General features: G+C 41.2%; 1 protein-coding gene across 2 annotated transcripts in view; it reads right to left on the bottom strand.

The window, feature by feature from the left end:
* Nucleotides 1-14,408, bottom strand: part of tox2 (TOX high mobility group box family member 2) — an 89,890-nt gene extending 75,482 nt beyond the window's left edge. For both annotated transcript variants that reach the window (XM_084543370.1, XM_084543371.1), the window contains exon 1: nt 14,289-14,408. In XM_084543370.1, coding sequence (XP_084399496.1) covers nt 14,289-14,381 — 93 coding nt within the window. In that variant the 5' untranslated portion in view covers nt 14,382-14,408. The remainder of the gene's footprint in view (nt 1-14,288) is intronic.
* Between the last annotated feature and the right edge of the window lie 329 nt (nt 14,409-14,737).

Below are 14,737 nucleotides of genomic sequence, written 5' to 3'. Positions count from 1 at the left end.
GTCGAGGTTGTCGTATAGACAGTAAAAGATAGGGTTGTCGGGTGAGACGACTCAACGTTGTCGGAGAAGGTGAGTTTGTGATGTATAACAAACGAACGATCATCATCATCAAGTTTTATTAAATGAATTAAAATCTTCATAAATCCAGGCTGAGTTTGCCACGTTTAGCAGACAGATAGCTTGCAGACAAGCAGCCCGTTATCACACAGCCTAGGCTATTTTTTAGGCATTAGGCAAACTAAGCTAAATGTCTGCTGATAGTTAGTTTCTCACATTTCGTTTTAGCAAGAAGAATGAATGATGGAAGTAATGCATCACATTACCGTAAATTCCGGACTATAAGCCGCTACTTTTGTCACTTGCTTTGGACCCTACGGTTTATACAACGGCGGATGGATTTTTACAGCTAACGGTCACCAGTGCGCACTATCATGTCATAGACGATGACACGAGGATTAAGAACTGACTTTTCTGGTATAGTAGGCTGGTTATTTTGATACAGTAAACGGCCGTGTTACTGCACCTTTACTGCTGTGTTGGCTGTTTTCGAAAAAGATGCTGGTTATTTTGTTGAGCAGCCGGGTTACTGCACTTTTGCTGCTGTGTTACAGGCAAGCACTTTTACAAACAAATTAAATTTAGCCATTTAACGGTATTGCCTCGTCAAGCGTTGTAAGCTTTGTTTTTTGTTATACTGCACTACTACGGTACTGCAGGAAGTGCGTTCGGAGCGCACCGTTGTAGGCTATTATTTGTGCACTGCACAAATGCTGTTTGTAATGTCAAAGATGTGAAAGTTTGATCGATTGATTTTTTGTTTGATTGATCGAAAGATTTATGTTTGTCAAATGTAAATAAATGGGACGCTTTGCGTTTCCAAACAGTCTCTGTCCCGACAATCCTCTCCGTGGTAGAAGAAACCCTTACGATAATTAAACATTAAAACACCAGCGGTTTATAGTCAGGTGCGGCTAGTCGGGTGCGGTTTATGGCACAATCTGTCTTTTCCCCAAAATTTAGCTGGTGCGGCTTATATTCAGGTGCGCCTTATAGTCCGGAAAATACGGCAATTATTATATTCTGAGTTTGCCACGTTTTGCCTAAATAATCAGACAGATAGCTTGCAGACAAGCAGCCCGTTATCGCATAGCCTAGGCTATTTTTTAGGCATTACGCAAACTAAGCTACATGTCTGCTGATAGTTAGTTTCTCACATTTCGTTTTAGCGAGAAGAATGAATGATGGAAGTAATGCATCACATTAATTATTTTATTCAAAATGGTTAAATCCTATCACTATTTTTGGTATTGTAAGTTTTCATGTTTAGTATGTAAATTTGGAGAAACCTACAGTAGCCTATCAGTGACTTGATAGGATATTGATAGGGATATTGATGTAGGGATTTTCATGACTCAAGTCATGTTTTTCTGTGTAATTATTATTAGTAGTTAAGGTGATTGAGTGCTGCATTTCAGTGTTTTACTTCTTTATGTATATATATTTTAATAAAGACCCTGTTATTCTCAGTCCTTCATATAGCCCGTGAGTTTTTTTTTTTTTTTTTTTTGAGGGGGGGTGCCCTTTTTTCAGGTCAGAGCAACTGCCCCTCAAAATTCCTGTGCACGTCCCTGTTGCAGAGTGCACCGAAAGTGTCACAAGTGGCGTTGGACACACGAGAACTTGCACTTTCCCAATTCGGCTGCGCGACGAACACCGAAATAGCACCCAAAGAGGCTAAGTTGATTTGATAGGGCACGTACAAGGAAAAGCTATTATAACGCAGTGCCACGCTGATTTGGTGAGGACGGCTCCGCTGAGCAGCATGATCCATTTGCAGATCAGGCGACAGTGGATCAGAAGTAGCTGGATTTTTATAATACTCCACAACAACAACAAACACACAACAACACAGCAGCTCATATTTCTGAATGCGTCTGCTGCTTCCTCTCTCCCTCTCTCTCTCTCTTTTTTATAACACAGTCGTTAAGGCACTTTCACGCTCTTGTGACCAATCAGAAATTGCTATTATTATTCAGATTAAAAACGCTTGAAGAGAAACCCTAAAAGTACTCTTGAAAGTAAACAGCACAATTTCCTAAAATCCTCTTTCCAGTTTTGTGATTCATACTTCTTCTGTGGTCATTTAAAAGATCATCTTGTACTTTGTGAGTGCCAAAACAATCTCGAACGTCAGTTGCTGATCTTCACACAGCTAAAAGGAAGGAAGTGGTAACATGGTGCATTACCATGTTGTTGTTTTTTTTTCATTATTTATCTATTAGTCATTACGGGTTATGATGTATTTCTCTCTCACAATGTTAACTTGTGTTCTTCAGAAGTTTCCTGTGTAAACGCTGTCATTTCTGCGGGAACGTGCGCTTTTAGACATCACCGCATATTTAAACCTTTCAGCCATTCGGTGTCTGATACGTAATTTAGAAGTCTGAACGCTGCCTTCACCCTCTCATCTATTTTTTTTCTTTTCCTTGTATATTTTGGTTTGTAATTCAGCCTGTCATTATTTTCAAATTAGAATGGATGGGGACACGTGACACGATCGGTTACTCTGTGGAGGAGCCTCTAAAAGATTCACACACTCTATATGTTAAACAGCAGCCTCTCGTAGAGTTTCATGTGTAGACTGGGAGCAACAACTGGGGTTTACATGTGACTATATATAAACGTTATTACAAAGTCTGCTTCTGCACCGTGGCCTTGTGGTTTCTGATATGGCAAAGCCAGTGAAATGGCAGAGAAGCCAATCTACAGTTTATAACTCAACCACACATCAATAATAGAAAAAAATAGATTACAGTAAATCCATGGTTCAAAAGCTGCATACCTTTGAAATGTCAAAGGGGAAACCACAACGGATAACTCATCTCAAAACTCATTTCAACTGCACAATGCAAGCTGTATTACAAATATTCAACAGCCTACTGTTCCCTCCAGGTATTTTTCAGCAAAACACTCTATACATTTTCATTTGAGATGAGAAGAAAGAAATGTATTTTTTTCATTGGCAAGCAGCCAAACCAATTTAATTACGTTCTAAATGGGCGCAAGCTCCACGTAGCAACCAGCTCGTGTTGTATTTCTCAAACTTCAACAGCCTCCTTGACTTTTTCTCGGTAATTGAAGTCTTCCACTCTTCCCCCCTTGTCATTATGCAGAGCAGCAGAAAGTACAACAAACCAAACCGAAAGGAACAGGGAGATCTGGCGCTAGGAATGATATGCTTTGGCCAATTTGTAACTTCATCAGCACGTCTTGATACAGTTTCTCTGAAGTCAATTAAAAGGATATTAGGTGGTGGTTACCTAGGAAGAACTGACGCCATTTGTCCTGCCAACAAGCTGGTCATTACCCATGTCTGGTATCTGCAGAATCCTGTCAAAGTCTGATGAGAGGTCGCCACTTTCCGCTTCGGATTCACTCGTCTGGCCTCGAGTCGTGTCCAAAAAAACACGGAAACAGTTCTTCTGATGTCATTCATTACTAATCAGAATGCAAAGCTATCAAACTTTACAAACAACAGCCCGCGATGCCAAGAGGTACATTCCACTTCAAAAAAGCAGCAATTAAGAACACAACTCCAGCTCACATGATGATTTGGATACGAAATAAATGAAACGTTTTCCATTTAAAAAAGGTTTCAAATGGTTTTTCTTTTCCATTTCCATCACTGCAGCGTTGGTGAATACATTTCCAATTACTGTTTCAGTCCTTGATAAAACATCAAAAGAGGCTTTAAAAGAGCTTATTGGCAAATCGTTTAAAGTCTCTCAGGCTTTTTTATTTTTTTTTTTTCTTCACTGCAAAGAAAAACTATAATCTCAGAGAGGTCCTCCCATCTACCCGGTGGGTAATTATGGGATGGCAGGCAAATAAATCATCCTTCCAGAGTGGCAGTATGTGTGGATGTCTGTGTACACTACAACCCAGAATAAGGCCCGAAGGTGACCAAAGTACCAGGCATGGTATCAGTCACACGACACAGTGTTTGCTTCAGGAAATCCTAATAACTGTCTGTAATGTTCAAGGCCAAGAGAAATGCTGAAAAAAAAAGGTAATCGCCCTGTCTAGATAGGGAGATAATTAAAAAATAAATAAATGTAAATGCGTAACTTTCAAGCAATTATCCCTCTGTTTATGTACACTTCTCTATGCCTGGCTCTCTTTCTCTGTCACTGAATCTGTCTGAGAGCCCAGCCACATGGCAGTGCCTTTGTGTCAAAGATTAAGTGAAACCAGGAGTGCCAGCAATGCTGTGTTTGCACAGTGAGCACACTCAGTTTCAGCTACACTAATACATCACCTACCAAATCAACATGCTCAGGCCTAATGCAGACCTGGACAGCTACTGTAGATCCACTGTCAACAAGTAGAAGATATGAGTTTGAGTTAAAATACGCACCATTCTGCATTTGTGTGTTGTCTTTAAAAGGCTATAGTGCCGAATCAACTTCGCCACTGATATGCACAAAAAGAAGAAAAACATCTGCATGTAAGTGCAGGGTAGCTCCTCTAGATCAGTGTTCTTATTATACTGGGTTGTCACTGGAAATGACTGAGTTGCGAAGACTGACTATCAACACACAAAGAATTAAATTCCTGGAAAGTAAAGCAATGCTACAATGAAAATATTATGAACAAAGCCCCAATGTGCCAGAGGTGGTTTACAAGACTGAGGCAAAAAGGGGCCTGGGGGGACTGTGGGTTTGTAGTGATAGGGAGGGAGTCACACACACTTGGCTCAGAACGACACAGAGACAAACGGCACATGGCAGAGGACCAATCCCTGATGGCCCAACCAGCTAACTAACTTCCTGCACAGCCCTGAAATAATTCAATCACTCTCTATTGACAAGTCAAACATCTTCAGAAAAAAAGTCAAAGAAATAAAGCTTATTTATTGTTCGGATCAATCTTAACACGTCTTAACCATAAATCTTTCCAAAGGCAAAATCATGATTACACTTTTGATCACAGGGTTGACTGTTATATACCAAAACATTCATCCTATAGTATACTAATCAGTGGGTTTGGCTTTTCCATGCGCAACGCAGCAGCATTTCTGTGGTCTGTATGCTCACATGTGAGCTTGCGTTTATTTATGCAATGCGTGTGAGGACATGCTTCTGCATCTGCATTCAAGAGTACATGTATGTGTATGTCTACCTGTGAGAGAGTGTATGTCTCTGAGTGTGTGTGTACTCAGTGGGCCCGAGGTCTCTGAGTGTGGACCTGAACCAGCCGTCTCCAGTTCTGTTTGCACAGGACATGCCTCAGGAAGCTAAGACAACTGTTCATGTTTGCCCAGGCTTGCGAACCTATCTTAATACACCGACAGCTGCATTCTTCAACAGTGCAGACGCTGTGTTTATCAGTGTTTTTATACATTGAATCTATGGAATCTGATGGATCATTGCATCCTCACTGACCTGTTCTAAAGGAACACCCATCAGGAGGAGGCGGGAGGGAAAACCATGTGCCATGTTGCAACCTGGACAGACAAATTTCCTTTGCTTCCTATTTATTCAAAATATTTCCCATGCTTTTATCAGCTGTCAACAAACCTTTCAAACAACAATGAATATATCAACAATGGTAGTGATGAATCATTGAGAAAACTAATGATACATTTCCAGTAATTTGTTTTGATAGGTGATTTGCTGACTGAACATACTTAAAGGTCCAGTGTGTATGACTTAGTGACATCTAGTGGAGAGGATGCACACTGCAACTAGCCAAAACTCCTCCCGCTCACCCGATGTGCCAGATGGTTTGTTACAGAGAACCATCTGGGAAGGAATCTTGTAAACAGTTTGGAAAAGGGCAGGCACTTTCAAAAAAGTATTTGGCAGGTGATTGGATGAACCATCTGTTTTTCATTGAAGAGGGCTAAAGAGGTAAGTCTCAGGAGGTTTGAAAGCTAGCAAGCAGCTAGCACGTCGGTGTAGCTAGCTATGTAGTTGGCAACACGGTTCTTGCTACTGCTGTAAGATCAATTTGACACACTCATGACCGTCATACACTTAAGCACATCCATAACTGATAGTAGTTCCTCACGGGACACTGATTGATCTGCATCTTTGTGGATCAGTGACGAGCACATAGCTTGAAGCCTGGAGAGATGGGTGCACTCTTTAGACCCAGGGTTTGGTTTGTTCATTTTGGGCTACCGTAGAAACACCTACTATGGAAGAAGAGGACGTGTTCCCTAGCTCTTTCTTAGTTACTACAACAATTTGTCGAAAATATTGTGAATACTATATTTCATGTATGCTTATTAATACCTTTAAATCCCTCGAGTAAGGTTGCTAAAAAAACTGTCCCATCCAAGCATGTGATTTCCAGCATACAGTTTATCATTTATGTTCTTAACTTACCAAAACCTGCACACTCTGACCTGTCAAGATGCCCCAAAAACGCCCTTACCTCCATCTGTTTCACTCCTTCTTCTACTTAGTGTTTCATTTCCTGCCCTCAGACTAAAAGGGAGGTCTCACACCATTTCATGTAGAGGCTTTGCTGGAATAAGTCCTGACAGTACCAAAACATAGGCTAATACATACCACTCCCAGAGAGATGAAATGAAAAACAAATTGTCGGATGAACTGTGAGATCTTTGCAGAGTGGCTAGTGTGAAAGTGAGAGATGATGAGCTCCGTCTGTGCTTATTTGAAATGTTGATATGGGTTTTCTCATACAGTGGTTACGCTAATTTATGTACCAAAGCCTGCTTTACACAAATCTGCCAAGGCCAATAACTGTGCTCATAATCTCCAGCATCTAGAATAATCACTTTGTGGTCTATTTGTTTATGAATGAAATGAGGCAATTATCCTAATGAAGATCAGCTTTCTTGCTGGGGAATTGCAGCATTTCAGCACAATGAAAATGTTTTGTCTTCGTTGCCTCCACGTTGGCTTGCTGATACCTTAATCATAAAACAATAGGAACAACAAAAATGTAACTCTATGATAATTAGGGACATGCAGTTCACAGTTGGGATTCTAAAGAAAGAAAAAAAAAAAAGAAAGAGACTTAACTACGCACTTCCTGACCTACAGTCTAAACCACATGCATGTGGATGCCGCTAAATGTCAGCAACAACAGTAAGTTTGGTTGCTGCCCTTGGTGAACCAAAGACATAAAGTTGCATAACAGAAGGTCACAGCAATTTGAATGTTAATCTTGACTTTGACGTATTGTTATAATACATACAGAGCCTCCCATGCAACAACTTCACTGACTTGCTAGTGATTTACCAGGTATCTCGTGAGCATGCTTTTGTGCGCCGACTACTTTTCTTGTCTATGTGCGTTATAAAAATACGCAGACATCAAAGAGAAATGGTATTTAATGCAACACACCTTCAGTACAACGTGCTAGTAAGAACTGAATCAAGGGTTGTATTCTTTCATATTGCAGTGCTGATGGAAAGCAAATGAATCTGCAGAGAAATGCGACAGTAGCACGGTGAAATACAGCGAGAATTCCCTTCCCATCAGCAGACAGAGGCACAGAAATGGTTAAGTAAATCAGATAAAGCATATCTCTCTCTCTCTTTCCATCTCTCTCTCTCGCACACACACACTCACACACATGCACACACATTCTTTAGTGAAATCCATCAATCAGCATTTCATGCAGTTTGGGTTTGAACCACACCAAATGCACTAAAACAATAAACGTCTGTCTTTCAAGTCACTATCTGGACTGGAACACATCTGGTGGCAAGGCTCATTTTGGTTTCCACATCGTTGAATGACATTACAGACTCAAGCTGAAAAATAAAGTACCGCTAAAAATCTTTCTCCATTTTCCCTCCATCTACAGCCCCCTTCTCTCTCTCACTCTCTCTCTCTCTGTATCTTCATGCACACACCAAATCTACTTCCCCCTCCCTGCACTAACCAGCTAACCTCTCAAATGCTATTCCACCACCCCATCCCCCAACCAATCAAGAAGTGAATATAAAACAGCACAAGGAAACTGGGCTGCACGAAGGAGGCGGTAGAAAAGGGGGGAGGCAGACAGACAGAGATAGAGAGAGAGAGAGAAAGAGAGAGAAAGAGAGAGAGACAGCCAGTCAAGGCGATTGCTACTGAGGAACCAGTGGCCTCCTGAGGTGAAGACAGTTTAAAAGGCCTTGGCACACTGTACTCGATTTTACACAAGTCACAAGTGTATTAAATACACACCCACCATCCAGCTGAGGAGCCAAGAGTCGAGCCTGACTGTAGTGTTTGGGTTTCAAGGGGCAGTGACGATAATTAGGGTTAATGTGATTTAATGAGGGGCACGAGCTGGGCTGGGCCGCTTCGATTCGCAATCAACGTCAAAACTGGAATTACTCTGACACCTTGTGATGTGGCTGGGCTTCGCAGTGACTATTAGTTTGCCGTGCATGTCGCCAAGCTTAACAAAAAAACGCCTCGTCCTAAAAGCAATGTGGAGATTCCTTATAAAAAATAAAAAATAAAACTTACCGGGTGATTGATTACAGTCTGATAGCAGCACAGAAATGATTTGGGTAGCACAGTAGTACATCACAAAAGTATATTGGGGAGAGTTTTTAAAAAATGCACTGTCATGACTGGATTCTTGGAAGTTAATACAATCAATCTTCAGCATAAATAGCCTGTTTCTATGGGCATTGGTGATTAAGTAGCTAAGCGGGCAAGATAAACTATAGGATCTATTTTCAGCCATACATGACTTATGACCCTCTTAACACCTCTAGTAGCTCTGAGTCATGTCTGGTCGAGATTATAAAGTACAGAGCAGAGCGACGGGAGTGCTGCACAGTCTGGTTGAGGCTTTGTCACCTTCACTGCACTGTAGGTTAAACTCAGGTCCGTGGTGGTAAATCCTTGTAATGGACACCTGTACTACCTCACTTGTTCTCTAAACAGACAATTGTTCTTAAAATACCCCATGAAATCCTCGATAGGTGCAGCTATAGAATAGAAACTACAGTATCATTGATGTGGCAGCACAGGGGCTTTTTCCTGTGTGTTAACTATACAGTGGCAATAAACAGATTACAGGGAATGCTATGCATGTATCTAGCTCACACTGCATTGTAGCCCTAACTGTACGTCTCTTTCTTGTGCTTAACGCATGCGATGTAAAAAAGAAAATCCTCATAAATAGTCCACTTTCCTCCCCCCGTAATGGCCTGTGCACACAACACAATCTAAGCCCCACTGCTCCTGAGAATAACACTGTAGCTACTTATCATTAACTCAAAGACACAATCAGCCCCAGGCGATCCAGCTTCCCTCCATAACCTTTTGACATTGCTGCTGGGAAGGTAAATGAGAAAAAGAAGTTAGACACAGAGAGGGGGAGACGTGGGGAGAAAGAGAGACTTGATTATGAATACAGCCAGGAAGTGGTTAGACCAAAAAAAAAAAAAAAGAAAGAAAGAATAACGTCACAAAGTATAATGATTTTCTAACTGCAAAAAATCATTTTTCTTCTATGACTCGGTTCCATCTTAACTATTATTTGCTTTAAGTTAACTGCCTGGAACTGCTTCAGAACAATAAACTCACCACTTTGAGAGTTCCAGCAACTTAGCCTGCATTTTCTCTCTACCCCCCGCCTCCCCTTTAGGGTGCGTTTGAGCCACGCATGGGTTAACATTTTCCCAGTGAGAACGGTCGGGATATTGCAACTCGGACTGGCCAGTCAGCAGAATGTTATGAATGGGCACAATGAAAAACCCCAAGTCCACACTGTCAACCCAAGAATGCCTGCCTCCATGTAATTAACTTCTCTCTGTGTACAGAATGAGGTACTGCTGGAATAACTCTTCTTTTTCTGTTTCTATTACGGTCATGTTTCGAAGAGAGAGAGGGAAAAAAAAAATCGTATTCTGAGAATTCAACACAGTGAATATTTTCGACTGTCCGTACTTTGAAGTATCCCATGACTAATACTGCGATTCGGGTTGTATTGGAAATGGAACGAACCACTTGTAAAAGGGGGTGGGGTGTGAGGGCTTTGCTGAAACGGGACTCATTGCTCCTTGAGTGGACAAATGTCAGCTGCTTCTGACTTGCACTTGTGTAGCAATGTACATGCAATGTGAAGTGTAAATTAGGTTTTTTGTGTTAAATCCCTCATTTTTGAAACATACAACTCGCCTTAAGGAATGGTATGCACACGTGCATGCATGCATATAGTCCTTAAAAAAAAATTTGTGTGTGTGTATATATATATATATATATATATATATCTTTAGTATATAAATAACATACAGTAAGTTGGAACAGACTGCAGCTATGTAAAGAATAACATCTGCAAACCACTGGATTATAAACCTACAGTATAGCTACAGTATAATTACACAAGAGGCTCTCTCTTGGGCACTGTGCCGTTAGAGGGAAGAGGGATGAGGAAAAAGTGGAACATCTACAGTAATCTATCCAACTTCATTTCACCGGAGTGATTCTGCCCGGGGGTATGCACAAGTCATAATGCATTTGACAAATAGTCTCCCACTAAAACAGGCATTTGCGAAGAAGTGGCCTTCAGCGCTGGTATACACAGCTGAGTGTACGCTGAACAAACAAGCCTCCCACTCAGCGAGGAAAGATACGGAGAGGCTTCAAAAAGATTAGGAGAAATCTTGGGCGAAAAGTAAAGATGACTCACAGTGATTGTGCAAGTGCAGGACAATGCAAGTTGGATGGAGTCGAGAAGAGCAACAGAGCCGTGGGGTTCGCAGCGAAACACAAATCGATGCCTTTCTCATGTGCTGTTCTTTGCATTGTTCAGAAACATGGACGCACAGGTCGTCATTATCAAGCACTTTACAACGAAACGTAGAGAATCAGAATAGACCTTTTGTCATATGATCTCTTTGTCATTATGGATCAGAGTTTGGTTTGACAAAGGAAATTAAAGCAGCGCCTTTTGATTAAAACGTTTGAGTTTTGCACACATCAGCAGCTGCTGATTTATTAAGTACACCTAATATTAAAACCAACAGTGGTTGAATAAAGCTTTTGTGCATGAAGATTACAGTGTCCAGTTTAACATAAAATCTGTTTAAGCAGTACAGGGTGTAAAGTGTTTTGCTGTTCATCTGTGTTGTGTCATATTGACTGACTATACCTGTGTCACACACTATAACCTTCATGAAGGTAAAAGGTATTGCGTGGCTTTCAGTTAGGCTGCATTCATTTTAGGAAGCTGCACCAAACAAAACTGTAGACTGATTGTGTTTTGTCGATTATTAAAGTCTAAGTGCGGTCCAACTCTTACATAAACTCAAGGGTCACGCGCATTCGTACATTTGTGACGTTCAGTGATCCATATTCCTGCCACGCGTCAATCAGCTCTCTCTGAATGTGGCCAATCAGCTTGAACCCGTCGATCCAGCCTACACATTCTTTACGTTCCTGAATTATTAACCCCTTCAGGTAGAAAGGTATGTACACAGGTCCAAATGCTGAATGTGCGCCTACACTTCCAGGCATTCTCGCAGAGCTTAACAGTCACTCTCAGAAATAGTTGTGTTTGCAGTTTACGCCACTAGACCAGTAAGCAACGGCCTTTTGTACATGGACAGTTCCACTTAGTATTACGCTCACTTCCTGATTGGTGTGTTTAATATTGTTCAGTTATGCATAATTACACTAGTGACTTTCACATAAGTTGTATATATACTTAAGATAGTCAGTATATTTATATCCTGACTTCCCTAAGTGAAAATGATGCTCAATCAACACCTTTGAGGAGGCATTGATTGGGAGGATGTAAGATACAGGTGAAGCTCTTAGGCAAGAAATAATTAGTTTTATACATTTTGTTTTTTCTTCTGACTGAGGTTGAGCCGATTGAGGCGAAATCCGGGTCAAAATGAAAAAAAAAACACTGAATGCAAATACTGAAATTCTGTGACTTACAATCAAATTTCCTGCAAACTATTTTTAACAAAACCATTCAAACCATGAGTGCACCAGCTATAACTGACTCTCTAATGGCTGTGAAATGACAGGAAAGTATTTTTATCATCTTTGCAGACGTCACTGCTTGTGTAGTAGCCACTGTGGCACATCTAACACAGCGCCACTCCAGGAGGTCAGCTCCATCCTGCTCCTGAAATGAAACTGCCGTGAAGATGAACCATTGTCAAAACGTCACGTAATGCTCCTGTATCATTACTCAATAGTTCTGTGTAGCAGCAGGGGTACAGCACAGATAAAGTGTCACTTTACGTCTTAGTCACAGCTGTTACTTTAGTAATGACAACGTTATATGATTCCGTCCTTGAAACCCAAACCTGCTCCTCACCGGGCCAACAGCCTCTACGCTCGCTGAATCATGATAACTAGTACAGTTCATTGTGTTAATACTACAAGACTGGCGACATGGCTTCATTCAGGGAGAACCAGGTCCCAGTGTGACCTTCCATTTACATCTGCAGCTACGCCGTGCATGGCTATATGTATGTGTGTGTGTGTGTTAGACTTAACCACACACAAGTATGGATGCTGTAACTTAAGGAGAAAAAGAGATGACAACAACAAGATGACCCTTCTGTCCTCATTGTATTAAAGGGTTAATTTCAGGTGTAAATTCAGGTAAATTCTAATTAGGATTACTTGATGTAAGAGCATGTTAGGGTTAAAGGAATGACTGTGATCGATGTAAAGTACTCATGTATTGTAATTCAAACCTCTGTGCAAGTGTGAGTTTCGGTATGAGGGAGTGTGTGCATGTGCAGCTAACTGTGTACTGTATGCACATGCATACATACATGTGGCGTTGTGTATGAACACGGGATATTAACAATTCAGATAAAGTACTGCACGATAGTGTTTCACTTTGTCATCAGCAAATGTTAACTGCCTGCTGGCTTCCCTCCAGGTGCCAAGGCAAGCAAACCTATGTGAATGTCTGCGGGTATAATGCCATCATTTGCTCTGCCCAGTAGTCACAGACAAATGTTTACACAAGGTTTACCTTGACCACAGGAAAAGAAATTGGCCTTGTTACTCGTGACTTGTAATTGTGGTAGATCTAACAGATTTGTATTCACGCTTCTGATTTGTAGACGCCAAACACCAGTCAGCACCAGTGGACGTGGATAGTGTAACAGTTAAAGGGTGATCTCGTTCTAGTAGGCCCTGTGACATTCAACAGAAATCTCATTAACATCATAATTCAGCAAAGATTCATTGAACATTAAAGCGTTCCAAAAATGACTACTGTAAACAGATGTGCTCCTTTTTTTTAAAAAAAAAAAAAAGGAAGCTTCATGTATTCAGTTTATAAATCGATTGATATGTTTTGTGCGTAAAAACGCAATTCATTTGACAGCTTCTTGGCAGTGTTAATATAAACACAAATTCAATATTTAGTCTTTTTTTTTTTTTTTTATCCACCACGGACAGTTTCTTTTTAGGACGCTAATGAAATAATTCATAAAAAGTTCACATGCGACTAATGATGAGAGAGGATTTCTGCGCGTAAAGGTGTTGATAGCCAAACATGCTGGAATATGCAAATGAGTATTCTTCAAGGAAACAATTTTGTCGAGCAGTAATCCTAAATAACACAAATTAAAACGTTAAGATGCAGACTCGACAGTGACTGTACGATGCAGTGCCTCACAAATAGCCCAGACTCACAACACGCTGTCTCTATCGCGTTAATCTTGATAACTGTTTATTGGACTAATTGTGCAGTGACCATTGCCATGTGGTAACCTGTGCGAAGCAGATAAGAAACTGTGTTTCCGCAGTTATGTCGGACATGTTTAAATTACACAGGGACAGTGTGTTAGTCTAAATATTAGTCTAAAAAGAAAGAAAGAAAGAAAAAAAACATGCAAAAATTATTTTTATCCAGTTTGGTCTGAGAGACTATTCGCTAGTTCATCCAGTGAGCCAGAGAGAGCTGTGTGCTCCAACTCTGCTCACAGGACAGTAGCCTACATCGTACCCACTCTTTATTCAGATTTACACATTAGCAAAATGCAATTAAAGGAAACCCCACACGTAGCAGCTCAGAGCAGGTGTCATTCACTGCACAGTTTAAGACTACAAATAGATAATGCAACAAAGTTGCCAATGCAGCATGTAGACCTATCCCATGGGAATCAAAAGTGCAGCACTCGTCTTCCATATGACTGATCTTATACAGCCTGCATACATGGCCCACCGTGTGTAATCAATGCACTTATATGCGCTGGCATCATCACACACTGGGGCTGCACATCTGATCGACTATAAGCTGGTGAAGTAGAGATTATTGTTTACCTTGTTGGAATGGTAATAGTCCAAACCGGAGTCAGTCGGTAACGTACATGAGCCCACGCTTGAAGGGGGAGCTGGATAAAATCTGACGTCCATCTCAGAGTCCGCAAGACTGACGGCATGAAAGCGTAGCTCCAACAAACCTGCGCGAATTCTCTCTCTCTCTCTGTCGCTCTCTCTCTCTCTCTCTCTCTCTCTCTCTCTCTCTCTCTCCTGCTCACACACACAAACTGTCTCTAGCTCTCCCTTTCCCTTGTGTTTAAAAACCGAACAAAAAGTAGCACAAGAAGAAGAGGATCGGACCTCTCCAGACGTTCGGGTCTTTATATCCGTCCTACAGTTACTTCGGCGCTATCTGGGCATTCAGCACGGTGATGCTCTGATATAACATCCCTATAAAGTTCACTTGGAGAGAGGGAGAAAGCGAGGGAGGCTTCCCGCCTCCGTAGTCG

Source organism: Chelon labrosus, assembly GCF_963514085.1.
Source record: "Chelon labrosus genome assembly, chromosome: 4".
Lineage (NCBI taxonomy): Eukaryota > Metazoa > Chordata > Actinopteri > Mugiliformes > Mugilidae > Chelon > Chelon labrosus.
Note: the sequence above shows the minus strand (reverse complement) of the source record. Positions and strands in the feature narration are given on the sequence as shown.